We start from the raw sequence: 21,722 nt of genomic DNA on the forward strand, positions 1-21,722 counted from the left end.
ATTCCAGAGGCAGGCTCTGGCTGGGAGGTAGTTACCTTAGGTGGCTCATAACCTGCAGCCCCACAGGCTCCCGAGGTAGGCTCCTTGCCTTCTGCACTCCCAGGCTGCTCAAAATGACTGATTGCTCCCTGTGGCTCTCTGGTCTGGGTGCCGGGAAGATGGAGAGACTTGGTGTGCTGCCCCTGCCTCCCAGAAAAATCTCTTCGCTCCCACTCGCCGGTCAACGGGAGCTGAGAGAGTTGGCTGGGGGCAGCGCACAAAGCCTCTCCCTCCTTCTGGAGCAGAGAGCGACAGGGAGCAGCCATCCACTTAAAGCAGTGTCCTGGATCCCATCTGCAGGCTATATCTTGCCCGCCCTGATCTAACTGACAACTCCCCATTGTCCCTCCAGTGACCTCTCCAGACTTTTTTCTGAATAATCATTTCTTTCATACATTAGCAGCATCTTACATCAGCTGATGTTAGAGGGCTGAAGAAAAGCCATTCTGGTCTGTGCTTTTTAGGGAACCGCTTGCTGGTTAGACTCCTGGCACAAATTGGTCTTTGGGAGAGCGAGTCCACACAGGAGCAGCTTGCAAATTTTGTGATGCAGCTTCCAGAGAAAAATGGGCAGTGGAGTAGAGGCAGTGTGCCTAGACTGTATTCTCTCTCCTCCCATGCTGCTGCTCTTCCCTGTTGGCTCCTGAGACTGGCTCTTGGGGTCTGGGTCAGCCTCTGGAAAGAGTGCCAGAATAACTGCTTCCTAATACAAATTTTGGGGGCTGAAATTCTGCTTTCCTTAGTTGTATTTTTAACTTCCACTTAAATATGATGCTGAACATCATGCTTTTAACTCGCGAGTTCCATTAGGAGAAAGTTCCAATGCTGAGTATCTTTTGCAGGAGACTAACTCAATTGACTAGAACAAAGTAAGTATTTGTGTGTGTAAATCCCAACAAATTATTGGTGTCAATTTTAAAAACCCAAATAGTTTAAACTAGTTTTAAATGGAGATTTTCTGTATGTAATTGCTAGATAAATGGCTTTCTTCAAGCAGTCTTCGCACATTGCTATCATGTTATTTGGAGGTGGAGCCTGTAACTCGAGTGTTCTTTAGTTTTTATGAACATTGCAGAGCCATATCCATCTGGATCTGTGCAAGGGAATGTTGATCAATAATTTGACAATTCACTGGTGAAAATCCCTTCATATAATTCACTGCATAATGAGAAGCATTACTTATTCATAGAAAAATCTGTTTCTCTGCACCATTAAAGTAGCAATATTTTGATTAGGTACTGGATTTCATATTAACTTTGATCTAAGCTTTTAGGTATTTGTGGTAAGGTAAATGCACAAACGTCATAAATGTCTTAAAAGGAAAGCAGATGCATTTTTGGAGTCTTGTCAAAATGATGTGTTATACTTTTTTTTTTTAAATTAAAGTATTGCACAGCAGACACTTCTACTCCATTATAGAGACCACTAGAGACTTGCAATTGGAGCAGAATATGGCTGCTCACTTTCCTGGATGTAGTAACTAATGATTCCTAGATCTGAAGGCCAGAAAGGACTGCATGACCATCTCGTTTGGCCTCCTCTATAGCACAGGTCATAGAACTTCCTCAAAATAATTCCTTGGCTGTTTTTCTAAAAGGTATAGTAGCCTATGTTGATTTAAAAATGGTCAGTGATAGAGAATTCAGCAGGACCATTGGCAGATTGTTCTTATAATTATTCTCACCATTAAAAAATTTATATCTTATTTTATGGATGTGAATGGCTTATTGGATAGTCGACTAGTAAATGCTTATCGGATAGTTGACAAGCTAGTCGTCAGTTGCTTCCCCCACTTGCTGTGTCTGTCAGAAAGAGGCAGCAAGGTGGGGCATGGTGGCTGCTTCAAAGTGGCATCTCTGCGTGGAGCCTGGGACTGGAGCTTGGGGCCAGACCTTGGGCTTCATTTTAGGCTGCATGAGGTGTTTCAAAGCGGCATCACCGTGTGGAACCTGGGGTCAGCGGGGGAGTCCTCAGCTGATCCTAGGCTCCATGTGGCACTGCTGCTTTGAAATGCCATTAGGAGCCTGATGCTAGGCTCCTCACTGCATTGAGCCCGAGGTCAGCAGGGGAGTCCCCAGCTGATCCCGGGCTCAATGTGGCGCTTTCGCCTTTGAAAGGCAAGGAGGAGGAGCCCTATCGATTAATCGAATAGTCGCTGCAAAATGCATTGACTATTCGACTAGTCAGTTACTCAATATTTAACATCCCTACCTTATTTGTCAGCTTCAGTTTCCAGCCATTGAATCATGTTATGTCTCACCAGTAGATTCAGTAGTCTTTTCTTAAATACAGACTGCAATCAACTCATCCCTTAACTTTGTCTTTGTGAGACTCAAATAGCTAAGTCTATTTAGTTTATCGTTATAGGGATTATTCTAATTTTAACCATTCTGATGGTTCTCTTCTGAACTCTCTCCAATTTATCAACATTCTTCTTGAATTGTGGACACAATGTTCCAGCCCAGCATTGCTCAGGTGCTTAATTGTATATGCTTCAATTAAATTATTTCTCTGGGGTAGGACTGAAGTTTTGGAAGAGAAGACCATCCCAGCCCTCTCTCACAGCAGCAGCTTGGGGCCAGGTGAGAAGCTCCTCTCCATGGCTGCTGCATCTCCAGGGAGCCTAGCCATAGGAGGACTATGTGGTTTAAAACAAAAGGAATTTTTTCTTCATTCAGCACATAGTCAACCTGTGTAACTCCTTGCCAGAGGATGCTGTGAAGACCAGGACTTTAACAGGGGTCAAAAAAGAACTAGATAAATTCATGGAGATTAGGTCCATCAGTATTTATTAGCCAGGATGGGTAGGAATGGTGTCCCTAGCCTCTGTTTCAGAGCCTGGAATCACTTGATGATTACCTGTTCTGTTTACTTCCTCTTGGACATCTTGCATTGGCCGCTGTCAGCAGACAGGATACTGGGCAAGATAGACCTTGGTGTGATCCAGTATGACCGTTTTTATATTCTTATGTTCCCCATTTTAGGCAGGTCCACACTTATCTGCACCTTGCACTCCCCAGCCAGAATGAGAAATATAACAAACTGTGCACTTTCCCCACATTCCCTGACAAAGGGCAACAGCTAGCAACGTTCCCATGGAAATGCGGGATGGAAGCTTTAGCCTTCCTCACCCTCCTGAAAGAGTGCCCAGGGGGTGGAGGCTTAGGGTTTTGGGCAGTCCCGGCAGGGTGCTCTTTCACTTGTTTGGTGTTTCTGTCTCTTTTCTATGTGGTTGTCTATTTTTTCATTCCAGCACATCCCATTTTCCTGGCACAACCAAACCCATACCTTGCTTTAAGTTATGATAAGAAGCAATATTCTGATTTTGGTGGTCCTAGCCCTTCCATTTAGGAGGAGTTCCTAAACAAAGAGACAGACACACTCTCTCTCTTAAACAGATAGTAGATTTTCACAACAAAATGACTGACGAAATATTATTATTTTATCAACTATATTTGGTTAATAACTTGTGCTGTCAGTCACAGTTATTTCATCTAATTAACTAAAAAAATTAATCTCTGGTAAAAAAAAAAAAATTAATTGTAATTAATCACAGTTTTAATGGCACTGTTAAAATAGAGTATCAGTTGAAATGTATTCAACATCCCTTTTCTTCCATTTGTGCTCTCTTTGTATGTGTGTGCGTGTAATCTCTGTCTTCACTAGGAATGTAAGTAGCATTTAAAAAAGGCTCCAAGGACATACACAGGGACATATGGCTCAGCTTTTATTTATTTTTACACACACACAGGCACACTCTCGCTCTCTCGCTCTCGTCTTGTTTCTTCAAATCACAGAGTATGTATCTGGAGATACTCCCTTTGAAACTTCACTGTTAACTGACTCTGTTCACAGATATGTTCATGATCCTGATGGGGAAGATCATTGCAGTAGTAAACAATAGAATTTGGGTTTGTTTTTCCTTAAACAAATTATGAAACTATATTCAATCCCCATCCCCAAAGCCCTGAGAAGTAGGAAAAATAACACCATCCAAATCTTAAATATCAAAAACAAAGCAAAAACTACAAGAACCCTGTTAGAAGAACATTGTGCACTCACATACTTCTGTGGAATTTCCTTTTTCTTTTCTCTTTATTCCCCATTGTCGTGATATAGTTTAAGTAGTTATCCAAGGGCTTCATTTGAGTCCAAGTGCTATTGAGGGTATTGATTTTTTTTTTTTTAATTTAAAATGGCTTGATCAAACTTCTATGGAATTCAAAGGAAGTTTTTTTTCACTGGAGAGGGCCCTAAATTATTACATCTCACTTGATGTTGGCTTTCTGAAAATTTGTTTCACTCCACAAGCTGTTGTAGCAATCAAGGTCATTTGAAGTGCTCATGCTAACAGTATGTGTAAATGTTAAAGCGATTGTGGCAAGGCATCCTCAAAAGAGGCTTAATGACTTTCCTCATTGCTCTGATATAGCGAGAAGCTGACTTTCAGGCATGATGCAAAGTCCTTCTGTTTCTTTTTCCATTTTAACTAGGGATGTCAATGTATAGTCGACCAGGTGATTAACCAGCAAGCCTAGGCTTATTGGTGAATGTTGTCAACTATATGCACTCCCCCCTCCTCTGTATCAGAGGCAGCAAGGACAGGGGGAGCGGGAGCTGGTGCTTGTGAGGAACTGGTTTTAAGCTGGCTCCCCATGAACTCCCCTTCCTCCCCGGTTACTCCCCGTGCTGCTGCCTTTAATAGAGAGGCAGCAGCACAGAGCATGGGGGCGGGCAGGCTAGAGCCGATAAATGTGGGATTCTGGCTTTCAGGCAGGCTACCTACGCATGCCCAATTGGCAGACCCACCTGCCCCACCCCTTGCTGCCTCTTACAACGAGGGGAGGCAGTGCAGCCTGCCCTCCCCATCAGAGGGGGCAGGGGAGGTTGCCATGAAGCAGCATCTGTCCGTGATGACCCAGGTTTGCCATGGACAGAGGCTGGTCTGTGGCAGCAGCCCCTGTCTGCTGGGGATCTGAGCTCCCTGAGGACGGAGGCTGTTGCCGTGGACTAGCCTTTGTCTGCTGGGAGCTCATACCCCATGTACAGGCACTCCAGGCCCCACTCCCGGGAAGACCCTGCCACTCCGCGCTGCTCCCTCTGTATCAGAGGGCCCCCTGCTATAGAGGCAGCAGTATGAGGTAGAGGGGGTTCCCTAGGAGTGGAGCTGGGAGTGCGCTGCGTGCTGGCTCCGCTTCTGGGGACTATCGAATAATCACGTAACCATTAAGATTTCATGCAGTTACATGACTATTCAGTTGCACGATATCTAACATCCCTAATTTTAACCAGTACTTATGATGGAAGAATATGGCTTCTTGTTGCTTCTTGGAAGGAGGCAAAAATGGTTAAATACCATGTTTCTGTTATGTGTTGTATTAAGTGCTCATTTTACAAATAAAAATGCTGCATGTTCAAAGTGCTTTCACATGCATTTATACCAAACTTTTATTTAGACAGTATGCGCCTAAAATGTGTTATAAACAAAATATTTGAATAATTTCAATTTTAGCCCTTGAAAGGGAAAGTAAAGTAGAAAATAAAGTATATAATATAAAGAAGAGAATTACCCTTTCAGTGATGAGACTGCAGATTCATGCAGGTGACTTCAATTAACAACTAAATTCTGACAGTCTTTTGGGAGCTGTGTGTAAACTGTGACTTAATTGAAACACTCAAGCAAAGGATCACTTCTGATGTCCCATTCTGTTTTTAGTGGGGCAACCCTTATTTTTCTAATTTCATAAATGACATAATCATTGGCAAAAACAGAAGCAGCACAATACAACAATAAACAAATACTTAACACTAGACATGGCTACCAAACGTTGCTACTACATACATTTTATATTGCAAAAATATTTATCTATAACTGTATTTATTCCAGACTCCTCACAATAGGAAAGGCGGTACAGAGCATCCATTGTGATTAGATTCTTGCATGTGAAACAGAAGTTTATCTAAAAAAAATCAGTGGATGAATAAGAATTTTAATGTTACAAGCAGTAACTAGAAGATCATGTTCCATTCCAAGGCTGTGGAGAATTATCATGATGCTGAATCTGAAAGGTTTTTAGACTACTAGTTAACAATAAAATAAAGACATGTTCTTTCTAGTTTGTAATCTAATTCTAGTTTGTAATCTCAATGTTGGTTGATTAGCCCAAATTAATGTAGATAATATTTAAATTTTACAAATTAATAAGAACATCCCTTAGACCATCTTCAACTTAAGAAGAATATTTCACTTTTAATTATTATTTCGAGATATCTAAGCAAAGTTGAGCATAATCTCTGGTGGCTCTCGTTACTAAACATATCCGGGAATTCATTTTAACCATGAACAAGCTTTATATGTATCTTAGCCACTAGGTGGCAGAATCTTTCAATGGTAACACATCTTGAACATTGAGGATATATATGGTTACCTAGCTTGTTAATTTTTTTTACTCATTTTTTCCCAGATTGTTTGTTCTTTCTGTACAAATATTTTTACTTTGACAGCTTGTTTTTTAAATGTCATATTCATAATAAAAATACTAGCATAGAGCTATGTTCTCAACATTCTTTTCAAAGTAATTACTGGTTTCTAAACTGCTTGTTTAACAGTAATCATAGGGACTTAAAGGAAAAAGTGTTTTTTTTTCTTTTAGTAGTAATCAGCATTAGTTGTATGTTTTGTAATGTGTTAAAATGGTATTTTTAATATCTTTTCATGTTTTCTACTCTGTAGTTAACAATATTACTAATTAATATACATGCAGTGATGTGTAAGTTATACATCATACTAATATGAAATGTTATGTACAGTTAGTATAGGTAGTTGTTTCTAGAATAGGCTGTTCATTACTTTTATGGTTTTATATTTTTGTTTATAAATAACTAAATATTAAAATAGTATGATATTGTAAGCTCTTTAGTGATATTTGGACCAGCAACATGTTTTAAGTAAATTTTTGTTCTTGTTAAAGAATCTCAAGTCTTTGGATGTGTGTGTGTGTGTGTGTGTGTGTGTGTGTGTTAACTTTTTTGGGGGAAGTACAATTTGTTTTATTTTGGGACTATGGGAAAAATGTATCAGAATAGATGAGTAACTCATATATTGGATTGAGTCCAGTTCATCTTTGGTAGATTTGATTAACATCACATGAGATATAATTTCATTCTTGTTAACTTGGCACAGAGATGAAAAGAGAGTTTTGTGTGTGTAAGCTGGGCTGAGACTTGGGACATAGGGATGCAATGTCCATCTCAGAAAATATGCTGCAGAGACACAGAAGAAGTCAACCTGTTCTAGGGATGTTAGTGACTAGTCGACTAAGCAATAGGTGCTTATCAATTAGCACTATTGATTAGTCGCATCCCCCCAGCTGCTGCTCTGCATTGTACAGCCGAGAGAAGCTGGCATGTGAAGTCTCTGAGTCAGTCTCTGCTCCACGTGTTTCTTTTCATTCACCTTTGTGTCTCTGTGTCTGTGTGAGCTGACAAATGAAAAGAAATGTGTGGAGCAGGGACCGACTCAGCACCTTCGTGTGCGGCTTCTCTAGGCCGTGCAATATAGAGTGGCAGCTGGGGAGGTTATTCTGTGAACCGGTGGTAGCCAGACTCAGCGCTGGGACTGCCTACCTGTATCGACTTATTGACTAATCAATTAGTCAACAGAAAATCTGTTGGCGACTAATCGATTAGGAAAGTAATCACCTTTTAACATCCCTACCCTGTTCATGAAAGACTTGCTTGATTTAACTTTGTTATAATTATTCCCACATAAACACGTGCATAAGATAAAATTTGTCTTTCCATTTTTTATCTGTAATACTTCCTTTCTCTGAATCTGTTTTGTCTGTTTAGCTTACAGATTCTTTGGGACAAATAACCATTTCTTACTGTTTGTAGGTACAATACAAAACAAACACTGTGGGACTCCAGTGTTAGGATATTTCAACACTGCACAGTTAGGTTTACTCAGCTACGGTGTGAATGTTCTAGCTGTAAAGCCTGACCTGGTTTTCAGGTTCATTGTGAGGTGATACTTTACATTTTTTCATTACCAATTGAGGGAGAAATCTGTCCTGGCCGGGCAGAGGGATTGTTGAAAGGGCATCGGAGGACCATCAGCAATTGGGTGATTTTGCATGGGTCCTCACTTCACACATGTAATTTAGCCTGTGTCATTACTGAAAAGTGGACAGGTTCCAGCCAAAGTTGGAGTGGAACCCATGTTCTAATCCTCATCCACTGTCATCTGGACCAGGTTCAGTCTCCAAACCCAAGTCAGAGGTTTTTTATTTTGTATTTTATTTCCTGTGTGCACAATATGGGGAGGTTATGGCTAACACCCAAGTAAAAGAACCCAGGTTAACTTTGTGTAGGCTTACCCTTAGTTGGAGATTTTAAATTTTATTTTAATGTATGGTTTTATTCAATCAGGCAAAACTTATTATACTACTGTTTTATGAAATTATAGAATTTATATTTGGACTCCTGCAGCAGGCAAAACAAAGCATAAACCTGCATTCAGTAATAGAAGTTTTTGTTTTTATAGGCTTTTGTTTGTGGGTGGCTGTGAAACAGATAAAAATGAAGTATCTAAAGCAACTAAGTGTGGGATATCTGCTTGGAGAGTTCTTTCTGGGTTCCCGCATTATAAACAGGTCACTAGTTATGAAGAGGATACAGGGACCGTAAGTAGCTTTTGGAGTTCTAATTTTGCTTTTGGAAGGATATTACAGTTACTCTAGTTCAGTGTTTCTTAAACTTTTTAAGATGGAGGAACACCAAAAAATTTTTTTTAATAAGGAACACCAAGGAATTTTTGTTGAGCAAAAAAAAAAGGGAGACAGGCTGGGAGTTATTGAGCAAAAAAAAAGGAAGAAAAAACAGGTCACCTGCTTCTTTAAGGGCGACCATTTTGAACTCTGTTCTCCATGGCACACCTCCGACTGCTTCGTGGCACACCGGTGTGTCATGAACACAGTTTAAGAAACACTGCTCTAGTTACATGAAGATAAGCTTTTATGCAGATTGCTTTCTTCTCGGAAACCATAGCATGGTTTCCATATTGTAAAAAGTAATATTGTTGTACCGTATTCAAGCAGGATGACCTGAATAACAGAAGAGTGCAGCTTGAAATATAAGATGATACAAGAAAAGAATGATACAAGCTTCAGTTGATGAATGCAGGAATATAATTAATGTTAACATGATTTTATTAAAAATAAGGCTCATCAAAGCTTTCACTTTCTGTCTTAAAACTATTTACTATTCATGTTGCAGAGCAGTTAGGATCAGGTTATTTTTCACCTAAAATATTTCAAGGATATTTTAGTCTGTTATAGCTGAGTTAAAATAAGCCTTAATTTTAACCCGCTTTTTAGGGCTGCGGCATACACAAAACTTGGACTGGCCTAATTAAACTCACTGAAGTTTAATTGGTGTACCCAGCATGGGTACACTGAAATTAATTTATAATTAACTTGTAGCAATTTAGCTTAATACATGTGAAAAGTTCTAATGTGTATACTTGGCAATATAAAATGGTATAATTTAGTTGCAAACTGATTATGCTTTTTCATGGAAACATGCATATATAAAGTAATTCATAAGCAAAAAATTTCACCTGTTGCAACAGTTATGTGAACTGATATTTTAATACATGCATAATAAAATAATTCTTATGAGTATTTTTAAATTTTCATAAAGCTGTGAGACTGTTGCACAGTAATGTATTCTTATTCCATTCTTTCATCATCTACTAGATTTGATTTAGTTTTTACCTCCTAAATCAAAGATGGTCTTTAATCTTACATTGTGTTATACACTCCTGTTTTAACAGGCAAAGAGAAGTGGATTATTAAGGATTATGAATTTCAGATTTTACAGCAGACAAGGAACAGAACAGGTAATATGTTCCTCCTTGACACTAATAGCATTGTAATTCATTTAGATTTGGGCTTATATGAAAGAGGAATCTAATTGATGTTCAAGTACCTAAAAGGTTGTTATAAGAGAAGGGGGAGAAATTATTCTCCCTAACTCTTGATGTCACCGTCACCCTCCTCCTTCAGTTTGTGCCACACACAGAATCACTCACGTACACACTACGCATACACTCAATCTGTGTCTCAAAGTCTGTGTGTCGCACAAAGAGTGAAATTCTCTCACTCTCACACACTCTTTATCTATCTCTGTAGCCTCTAGTCTTGTCTCTTCTGGGTGACCCAGACCTGGTCTGCGGCCATGTATCAAAATTCGTGAAGTGCCTCCTCCCCTCAGTGAAAATTATTGCCTACCCTTGGATTAGATGATCTAACAATCTCTTCTGGCCTTATAGTCTGCAAATTAATGCAAACTGCACACCCCACTGAGCAGCCTTTGATGTTTCCATGTGCAGCCTGCTTGTTCCCAGAACTAACTTTGAGTGAGTAGGAGTGGCACAGCGGCTGGCCAGGGCAGGACATTAGCCCTGCAGAGTAGGGGTGGGTATACCAGTGCAATCACAGGGCCTTCTGCAGTGCCTCAGCTTATTGGTTAAAGGATGTTGGGAGGTGGTGACCTCACAGAGAGTGCATGACAATGGCCATGTAGGACAGGTTGCAGGGCCGGGGCAATCTCAGAGACCCCTGAGTTTTGCTGCAGGGAGTATCCTTCTTGAGGTCTGCCCTTGAAGTCTGAGAGAGGATTCAGGGTAAGGGACACGAGCATAAGGAGTATTCTCCTTTCTCAGGACTAATTGAACTAGAAGAAGATGTCCCTGAAGGTAAGAGTCTGTGAGAGGTTTGATGCCGCTGCAACCTGATCCACTTAGAGCTGGCCAAATGCCCCTGACCATGGAAAACACTAAGTTAACTTGGAAGAATTATTTTCCCACTTAGGCTTTTGTCCCTTATTATGCCTGGGGACATTGGAATTTCTTTTTCGTTTCTCTTTTCCCATGGCTTCCCCCCCTTCAGATCCTCAGTGCTGATTGGATGACCTAGAGGGCCGTTGACAGGGAGCAGAATCAGGACTTTGTTCTCTCTTAAGTCCTAGCAAATGAGCCAGAACCAATCATCTGCTTGGGGAATTGTTTTGCTTTTCTTCATTGGTTGGCTTTGAGCCATTCCTAATTCTCTGTCATTTGGGTGTAATAATCCTCTCCTACCTGCCCATTTGCTATGGAGGTTGGGGAGCTGTGAAGATCCATGTGAAAGTGTCACTATCAGCAGTGTGTAATATGAGGGGTCCTGTTATGTGGAGTCATTACAAATGATAAGGGGGTGCAATAGAGTCCCAATCTTCCATTGTTCAGCTTTCCATGTTAACCCAAAAGCCAGCACACACAGGGCCAGAAGCAGGCGATTCCTCTTGTGCCCTCTAGATGGCACTTCACCCTCACACATCCTCATTCTCCTGATTATCTGAATTTTTGATTATATTCTTTGGCCTGGGTCCCAATTTGATGCGACAAATGGGGTTTTAATAGCTGTAACACTCAGTTTCATTGGTATTTTATTATGTTTAAATCAGTAAGAGGAGCAATTCCTTAGCCCAGGGACAGGCAAGATATGGCCTGCCAAGCCTTTCAATCCAGCCTGTGGTCACCCCGCCAGGACCCTCAGGCAGGGAGTAGCCCAGGACTCAGAGGGGCTGCTACTTCTGCCTCTCTGTGCAGGGAGGAGGGGGAACCTTGGTGTGCTGTCCTGCCCCCAGCACAATCATTCATCTCTCATCTGGTTGACATTGACTGCCCATGCCTCCCTTACAATTTCTTAGCTCCCATTTGTTGGAACCAGGGAATGAGAGCTGAGAGATTGTGCTGCGGGCAGGGGATAGTGCATGTAGATTCCCCCCACCCTTATGGAGGCATGTGGAACAGTCAATTCTGAGCTCTGGGACTATGGCAGGCAGGAAACCTGGTACAGGGTCCCATTGGACTGCTGGCTGGGAGTGCCTAGGTAAGCGCCTCCCGGCCAGAGTCTATCTTTGGCACCCCATTCCCTCATACACCCCAGCTCGCTGACTAAGGTCACCCCCCCTCCTGCTCTGGATCACCACCCAGTACCTCTCTACTCCACGTGCCCGGGTCACAACTCCCTCCCAGACCCTGCACTGCCTCCTACATCCTTCTTCCAGGCCAGAATCCTCTCCTGCGGCAGGTCACAACTCCCTCCTTCACCTAGCTCCCTCTCACACCCATACTCTCTCCTGCATACCAATACCCTACCTGAGCTTCCTTCTGCATCCAATCTTGGTCCTAGACCTCCGCACCCCCTCCATAGAAATGTGTGGCCCTTGACCACTCACCAAAACATTGAAGTACCTCCCCAACTAATATTACTGCCAACCTCTGCTCAATATGAATGAGAAGGAACACTTTCCCTGAGAACAAAATGTATCCTTAATGATTTTATTAAAATAATGGAATAATAATCCAAAGGTAAAGTAATAAATTTACAAATAAGTAAATATTGTTCCAGAGAGAGTATAGTATTATACTATAATGCTTTCTAGCTTAACATACATACAATCTTCCTTGATAATCTGGTGGTAAGAGAAAAAGAACAAACCTTGCCTTTGGTATTCCAAAAGAGACCAGTGTTCTAAGTTCCTCAGAATATAGGAGAAAATGGAGAATTAAAAACTTTAGAAAGACAATAGAAGCAAACATTAAGCCTAAGTAAAACTAACCAACTTAAGAAGAAGAAAAAACTAACATGGTGGGTTTATCAGTACTATAGAGCCTAAGCCTAAAAAAAGCTCAAGTAATTTTTACTGAAAGACTAGTATCGAATTGAACTAAACTTTAGGTTTACTTGCTCTTGCTGAATTTTAAAATAGAAAAGATTACTATTTTTGTTCACTCATAAACATAAGAACGGCCGTACTGGGTCAGACCAAAGGTCCATCTAGCCCAGTATCCTGTCTGCCGACAGTGGCCAGCACCAGGTGCCCCAGAGAGAGGGTGGACCGAAGACAATGATCAAGCAATTTGTCTCCTGCCATCCCTCTCCAGCCTCTGACAAACAGAGGCCAAGGACACCATTTTATCCCCTGGCTAATAGCCTTTTATGGACCTAACCTCCATGAAATTATCTAGCTTCTCTTTAAAATCTATTATAGTCCTAGCCTTCACAGCCTCCTCTGGCAAGGAGTTCCACAGGTTGACTACACGCTGTGTGAAGAAGAACTTTATTTTATTAGTTTTAAACCTGCTACCCATTAATTTCATTTGGTGTCCTCTCATCTTCAAAAGTTTCAATACCATTTCAGAAATTCCATCTTAATTACCAGAAGGATAATTTTATTGAGATTTAAGGGAGATTAAAAAAGAAATATAATACTCTTTCTAGCTTTCAGCAAGGACTTTTCTGTGGAGACAGCTGTTCTCAACTTAGATGTGATATGCCAGTCTACAGAAGTTTTCCACATTTTGTTATGAAGTTACCCTCAGGGTAGAACTCTTCACTTGGGTAGCAGAAAGGACACATTAATCTTTTGAGAGGCTAGATTTGAAGGTGTGTGATGTATCTAATGGCCATCTAAAGGAACAGCAGTTGTACTGATTTCTGAGGGTATGTCTAAACTACATCCCTGTGTTGAAAGAGGGATGTAAATTAGGCAAATCGAAAGTGCAAATGAAGTGGGGATTTAAATACCCTGTGCTTCATTTGCATAATTGCGTCACAGCAGTCTTTTGAAAAAGGGTATTTCGAAAGTGAAAGTGCCATCTAGATGCGGTTCTTTTGGGGGAAAAAAAATCCCCCTCAGGAGTACAGGATCTTCTGAAAAAAAGGGATTTTTTTAAAGAAGTGTCTCTAAACAGTGCTTTCACTTTCGAAATACCCTTTTTCGAAAGACTGCTGTGACGCAATTATGCAAATGAAGCACGGTATATTTAAATCCCTGCTTCATTTGCACTTTTGATTTGCCTAATTTACATCCCTCTTTTGACAGAGGGATGTAGTTTAGATATACCCTGAGTTATATATTGGCCTTCAAAATGGCCTGTCTTAGTGTTTGCTAATGATGACATATTAAGAAAGACTCTTTGTCTAGTAAGTAGGGAATTAATGTTTTTATTTTACACTTCCATGCAATTTCATATCCACCTTTCTCTTCTGTGAATAAATCTAAAAAAGAAGAGCACCATTTGTAGCTTTGAAACTTTTAGCAAAGAAAAACAGAAAGCGCCAGGCTCTCATACCAGTTGTTTTTTAACAGAGGAAAAATCTACTGTTAACCAGACATGATCAGGTACTTTAGGTGCAAAATGTATATTTTTTTGTTATAGTTTTAATTTTTAATAAAAGCTTGTTGTTTTAAGTTTAAAAGGATAATATTTCATATGTCAAACTCATAGTACAAGGATAGTCATTTTAATTTTTGTCAATGTAGAGTCAAGGTCCTGATTCAAGAGAAAATAATTAAAAAATAACAATGATGATTAAAAAAAAAAGATTTTACGGCCCATTCAAAAGTATAGATAGTCTGCATTTGGCCCATAGTCTGCCTATTGACTACTCCAGCATAACGTATAAGAACTGAAAGTAAAACTAATAAGCTAGTTTTCAATATACTAGTGAACAAAATGTACAGGTTAAATAGTTTGAGGTAAAACAGAAGCTGGTCTAAAAATGAAAGACCTTTAAATTTTTTTTTCATTTGAAATTTCAAAGTTGTAGCTTCTTGATGATCTTCAGAAGCTAGACTTAAAATTTCAGTCATATGTGGCACCAGTCATGTCCATAGTTAATTTCTGCTGTAAGCATGATTTTAAGAATGGCCGTAGTTGGTCGCACCAGTGGTCCACATAGCCCATTACTGTGTCTTCCAACAGTGTCCAGTGCCAGATGAAGAGAACAGAACAGGACATTTTACTGAGTGATCCTTCCCTGGTAACTATTTCCAGCTTCTGCTAATCAGAGTCTTAGGGACACACAGAACACAGAGTTGTGTTCCTGGTCATCTTGGCTAACAGTCGTTGATGGACCTCCGTTCATTTATTTTAATTCTTTTGTAAACCCAGTTATAGTTTTGGTTTTCACAACAAGTCTGGCAATGAGTTTCACAGATTGATTGTGTGAAGAAATAATTTCTTACATTTGTTTCACACCTTCCCTGCTACTGACACAGACTAAACAATTCTGTATTGAAGTGATACAGACTGGAACTTCATAGTATACATGCACTTCTTTCCTTTGGGACCTCACATCCTGGTATTCTCACAGTTTTAAGGTGCTCCTCAAACTGATCCCCAGATCTCATATCACATCATCTCTTTCAAATTGCTCAAATTTATTTTTCCACCATGCAGTACACTCTCATTTAACACAGTGAGTGCAGCAAGAGTGCCTTGGGATAATTCCCAGCCAGCTCGAGGGGTTGTGCTGCTTTAACTCTGTATTTCTTCGTTTTCAAAGGTTTGAGTTTTGCTGACCGTGACGTTCTGGAAGGGCATGAACAATAACTAGGCAGTCTTGATTATTTTCTGCTGATTAATCTATACACATTTAAGTAATTATATGGCTCAATATATATTTATTCAGATTGTTAATTTTTAAAGTTTTATGTTAGAAAATTGGGAATGACACATTACTTATTTACTGGATGATTAACCTGAACTTTTTATTTGTGACTTGTGTCAGACTGCATTTCGATGGCAATCAAGTAAAAATGCCTCCAAACAGGATTTTAGTTTTTTTTAATTAAATAAAATCACTTAAGCATGCAGAACAGACGAGAAAAATATCAAAATGTGTTTTATATTTAAAATTAACTGATTTATTAAACAAATGGAGTGTTCTCTGTTGTAGTTAGTGAATGGAACTAATTATTTCTGGTAACTGTCTTTCAAGATTGTAAAACTAGTAGCTCTCAAGGTCACACACTTAATTTTTATTAATAACGTAGAATAGGAAAACAGGCTTTCCTACTTTTTCAACTCCCAATTGGTTTCTCAGTTTTGAATTAACTAGTCCTTGGGCTGAACTAGTTGAATAAACTGAAATGGAGATAATGTTCTCTCTGTACTTGCAGAAAAAGATTCTGCTATCAAAAGCTGGTTTAGCAGTTCAACAGAATCAGGTGGTTAGCTAGTGATTTTCCCCACCATTACAGTGGGTTAACTTTGCTCTAATTTCTGTAGAAAACATGTACTGCTTGAATATTATTTTTATGTAATTTAAATAATTTTAAGAGTATGGCATGCTTAATGCTTTAACATAAGTTGTCAATTTAATTTTGGAAGTTTTTAAAAGAAAAAATATATTTAGTTTATATTAAAAATGATTCAAATAAGATTATTTTGATTAAAAAAGAAATTTTTAGTCCATCCCATTATAGCTTTAATTTGCCAAACACCAATTGAAGAACTGTCTCTTCTTCTTCTTTTATGATAAATGTAGTCAAAAGACTTACACCAGTGTTTGCTTCTTATTTACTGTATCTTATGGGGTATTCTGGTCCTCAGATTAACAAATGAAGATGTTCAGTAATACAGGTATATAGGCTACATTCTACCTGTATTATTAAACTTTATTTGATTATATTCATTATGTTTGAAAATTAAATATTTCAAATTTACAGTATGCTCGAAGCTTTCAATTTAAAACCCCCATATAATAAAATAAAAGGAAAAGTTACTTTATTGCTGAAATGATTTTAGTCTATTCTTACTGCAAAACAATTTTCTTTTTACTCCTGGTTGGGCAGGATGGAGTTTTCAAAATGAGCCTTTCTCCTGATGGAACTCTTCTAGCAGCTATCCACTTCTCAGGAAAACTGACCATCTGGGGAATCCCGTCTCTCAAACAACAAGGAGAATGGGATCAGAGAGACCAGGTACATGTACATTTAAATAATAATAAATATTTTAATCTTTAATTTAGCATTTCTAAGTATTGAGAGGTGTTCTGGATATGTCATGTTAACTATCAGTATTTCTTTCCATTCATCTGCTTGTTCATAGGGTACTCTGTTTTTCTGGTGCTCTAATTTTAGTGTCTTCTGCAACTTTGAAGTGCGGGGGCCCTTGAGTTGGAAAAAAGGTGGTATTGGAGTGTGTTTGAAGTTGAAAATGATAAAAATAATATTTATTTGGAAGAGTCCTAAGTGTGGAGAGAGTTAAACAGATGCAGGTAAACTGAAACAGTCATTGTTCTAAAACATAAATTAGTCAAGCATGTTCCTTTCAGATTATAGTTCTGAGGCACCAATTGATGCAGTAAGTTAAGACATTAGTGTGTTATCCCTCCAAAGGGCTATTTCTCTTCTGCACAATAACACTCCAGAAGGCTTGTTTCTCAAACTATATGAAAAAGCTATGCGCTACCTAACACAATTTGTCTTAGTTTTGTAAACGTGAAGTTCGGTGCAATAGGGACAACCATACTGTTACCTCATGTTTGTGCTGGTACAGTGTTTGGCAAGTTAGATTATCCACATGAAAATCCTAAATAAACTCCTTGTTGCGTCAGCCCAACAGCGAGCTGGAGTTGTTAATTAATGATGAAAAGGCATCCGCTTATAGTTTGAAAAGTGACAGATCTTGGAATTGTGAACACAAAGAACTCTGATTTCTGCTTGGTTTTGGAAACAGTTTCTTAAATATTAGATACCGACAGAAGCTTTGTTACTCTTACATGGTTTTCAGTCAATGTCTTTAAAAATGTTTTTAAAATCATACATTGATTCATTTAATAGAATGGAGTGCACTGTCTGTACATTTAGTACCTGCTTTTGAAAACCAGAGTTCATATCCGGTTCTGTTCTAATTCTGCTTTTGTTCATGTGCGTGCCTGGGGGTGGATTTATTTATGCTTAATGGCATATAGTGGACGCACTGGTCTGATTTAATACTGTGCATCTAGGATAGCTTTCCTCACTTCAAAATGATCTGGAATAACTGAAGAAATGGTCTGAAATAAATGGCATGAAATGCAGTAAGGGCAAATGTCAATTTATGTAAAAAGCAATAAGCAGCACACATACAAAATGGGAAATGACTATCATTTATTGCAGAAAGGAATTTGATGGTCATAGTGTCACAATCAAAATATGGGTCAACAGAATAACAACAGTTGGGGGGGGGGGAGAAAAAAAGCAAATGTCACTTTTGGGATGCATTAGCAAGAGTGTTGTGAGGTACACAAAGTAATTCCTCTACTGTACTCGGTGCTGATTAGGCCCCAGCTAGAATACTGTGTTCAGTTCTGGGTGCCACATTTCAGGAAGGATGTGGACAAATTGGAGAAAGACCAGAAGGGAGCAAAAAAAGGATTCAAGGTTTAGAAAACATGACTGATGAGGAGAAATTTGAAAAAAAAAAATGGGATATTTCGTTTGGAGAAAACAAGACAAAAAGTAATGTAACAAGTAAATAAAGTATATAATAAGTTGCTACAAGAAGGAGGGGAAAAATTGTCCTTAACCTCTGAGGATGGAGCAAAAAGCAATGGGATTAAATTTCAGCAAGGGAGGTAAGGTTGGACATAAGAGAAAACTTCCTAAGTGCCATGGCTAAGCACTGGAATAAATTGCTGGGGAGATTGTCTAACCTGCTCTTAAATCTCCAATAATGGAGATTGCACAAATGCCTGTCAGGGATGATCTAGATCATTGGTTCCCAACCTTTTTCCAGATGGGGACTCATTTTGACAATTCAGGAAGACTTGGTGACCCAAGGCAATTAAAAAAAAATGTGTGAATGGCTCCTAAAGAGCCACCTGGATTGTACCTACTGAACAAGAAGCTGTTCGTGAGAAGAGTCACTGAAGAAGGATGGAAATGGGGGGAGATGAAGGGGTGAAAGAAATCTGACGAAAATCTTTTTCTATCGTATTCAACGGCCAACAGTCTGAGATGACGAGGGACCATGTCACGGTGAGATAGGAAAGACAGTTTTACAAAACAAAAGGGGAGGCTGTATCAGTTTCCAATACCAGATCCTATGTCCTCGAGAGCCCCTTCAAAAGTTCTGCTTCAGGCCTCCCCATTATCTGTACAAATCCAATAATAAGGCTGAGGTGGAAGAAGGGAGTTACTCACCTCGTGCAGTAACGAGTGTTCTTCGAGATGTGTGTCCCCGTGGGTGCTCCACTCTAGGTGAAGGATCGCCCTGAGCCGCAGATCGGAGCTTTGCAAAGCAGTTTCCCCCCTGTTGAGGCACGCATGCTCAGAAGGCGTCTCGAGCCCTTCCCGCCTTCTGTAGCGCACGGCTCAACCCTCTCCCTTTCAGTTCCTCTTCAACCGCCCTCGTCAGCGGACAGAGCGAGTAGGAGCTCCCTCTCAGTCTGTCAGACTGCATTTCTATTAGTTAGCTTACACAGTTTTCCCCTATTATATTCCAAATTAGTTCTTTCCTTGTCTTCTTTTAAAATAACAACAACAACAACAAAATTTTTTCTTGTATAAAAGAACGAAACTGACAATATCTCCCTTCGGGGACTGGAACTCGCCTCAGACTGGAGCCCCGGTGAACCGGGGCTCTCTCTCCTCGGCTTTTCAAGTGGAAAAACAAATAAATCACATAAAAAGAAAAGAAAAGACTGTAACAAACAAACAAAACTCTGAAAACTTCAACAGTACAAGAAAATAAGAATCTCCCAAACTATGTCAGCCTTCTCAGGCTTTAAAAAATGTGAGCAGTGCCGCGAGCCTATGCCGGCTTCTGACGGCCACACAAAATGTATTAGATGCTTGGGGGAAACTCACTCACCCCACAGCTGCATACATTGTGCTTCCCTCACGGCGAGAGCTAGAAAGGATAGGCAGCTCCGCCTGAGGCTGATTCTTTTTGAAAAGGCTCTGCAGCCTACGGAGCAGGGGGAACCACAACATGGGACCCCCCCGCCATCAAAAAGCACAAAGCAGAGAGCCTCACAGTCGCGCTCTCTCCTGCCTTCTTCCTCCCCAAAGACACAGGGAAAGGGGCAAGGAAGTCTGAGGACCCCTGCTAGCAAAGCAGAGGGAAGATCCTCCCGTTCGGCACCGGGACCGGTGCGTGCTGCCTCCGAGCCGTCCCACTGACCACCCGGGGCGGAAAGAAAAGCCGGCGCCGCTTCAAACAGTGGCGCCGCTTCAAACAGCGGTGCCGCTGTAAGCCCCGGCTCCGCTTCAAACCCCGGCACCGAAAAAACCCCCGGCTCAGCTTAAAGGGACGGTGCCGCTCAAACCGTCCGCACCGCACCACAAGAAAACGCATACAAAGCCAGCACCGCCTGCAACTGTAAATCAGACCTCTACACCGGTGCCGGCAGCAGACAGTGAGAGGCATCCTGGAGAATCTGCTACAGAACACTCTAACACAGCGTCTGACACTCACAGCAGGCAGCAGCATTCATGCCTGCCTCCTTCTGACTGCTCACCTGGGGGATCCTTGATAGGGCATTCCCCTCCCAGATCTATGTCACCAGTGTCCTTGCAAGATGCTCCCTTACAGGAGGATGACCGACATACGACATATTCTTCACGACACACATTGCCAAGGGGGTCTCGCTCATACTATCATAGGGCTGGACCACAACAAGCACCATGGCATCCTTACTGGTCATACCCACCCCCACCCTACCCACCCCAATGGGGGCCCTGGGATCATTGGGACCCATACAGACGTCGGTCCTCAGCCCACTCCTCACCATCTCGAAGGAACCTGCCTCATCTACAGCCCCTACCTCCGGCAACACACGCAGAGGAGGAGGAGGAGGAGGAGGAGGAGGAAAGAAGTTTGGACAATGAATCCGATATCCAATCAATAAACATTACACACCTTGACGACCTGAGTGTCCAACAAGATGTGGCAGTTATACCATCAGATACAGAAGCGATTGACGACCTCAAACAGTTTCAAGAATTATTTAAACGAGTAGCGACAAGTCAGCATGTCTCCCTCCAAGAAGTGCAAAGGAAACAACATCACTTGTTAAAGAACCTGCACCCTACATTGCACAGTAAGATTGCCCTGCCAATTGACGAGGCAATCATGGAAACATCTGAGGAGCTGTGGAAGACACCCGCATCCATACAGCTGACTAATAAAAAGATTGACAGAAAATATTTCGTTCCACCAAAAGACAATGATTTCCTGTTTACACATCCACAAGCCAACTCCTTAGTTGTTGAATCAGCACAGCAAAGAGCGAAGTTGCCACAATACAAAAATGGCAATATGGACAAGGACCATAAAAAGCTAGACTTTTTCGGCAAGAGGATATACTCCTCTGCTACACTACAACTAAGAATATCAAATTATTCTGCCCTCTTAGCGAATCATGACTTCGATAATTATTCGAAGTTGGGAGAACTGATACCACATCTCCCTGAATCCAAAAGATCTACCTTGAAAGCGATATTCCATGAAGGCCATACGATCGCTCGCACCACTCTCCAAACCGCAATGGACGTCGCTGACACCGCAGCCAGGACTACGGCTATGGCGGTAGTCGTGCGCAGAACTTCCTGGCTACAGTCATCTGGAGTTCCCAGAGATCTTCAGCCCAAAGTAGAAGATTTACCATTCGATAAGCAAAAATTATTTGCAGCTTCTACAGACGAAATGCTACACAACAGTAAGAATTCAAAAACCACTCTTTGTACATTAGGCATGTACACACCGCCTTTCAAACGCAGGCGATACACCCCATATAACACATACAATCGCTACAGGTATGGACAATACAACCGACCACAGAGACCGTATGAAGACA

The 21,722-nt window shown here is 40.7% G+C and overlaps 1 protein-coding gene across 5 annotated transcripts in view; it reads left to right on the top strand.

Moving 5' to 3' along the window:
• Window positions 1-21,722, top strand: part of NBAS (NBAS subunit of NRZ tethering complex) — a 338,668-nt gene that overhangs the window by 27,829 nt on the left and 289,117 nt on the right. For 4 of the 5 annotated variants that reach the window (XM_075923472.1, XM_075923475.1, XM_075923474.1 and 1 more), the window contains exons 10-12: window positions 8,585-8,723; window positions 9,875-9,940; window positions 16,732-16,860. In XM_075923472.1, the coding sequence (XP_075779587.1) occupies window positions 8,585-8,723; window positions 9,875-9,940; window positions 16,732-16,860 (334 nt within the window). Of the gene's footprint in view, window positions 1-8,584; window positions 8,724-9,874; window positions 9,941-16,011; window positions 16,105-16,731; window positions 16,861-21,722 lie in introns of those variants that run through there. The other variant, XM_075923476.1, reaches the window with a different exon arrangement.

This window comes from Pelodiscus sinensis, chromosome 3 (genome assembly GCF_049634645.1).
Source record: "Pelodiscus sinensis isolate JC-2024 chromosome 3, ASM4963464v1, whole genome shotgun sequence".
Classification (NCBI taxonomy): domain Eukaryota; kingdom Metazoa; phylum Chordata; order Testudines; family Trionychidae; genus Pelodiscus; species Pelodiscus sinensis.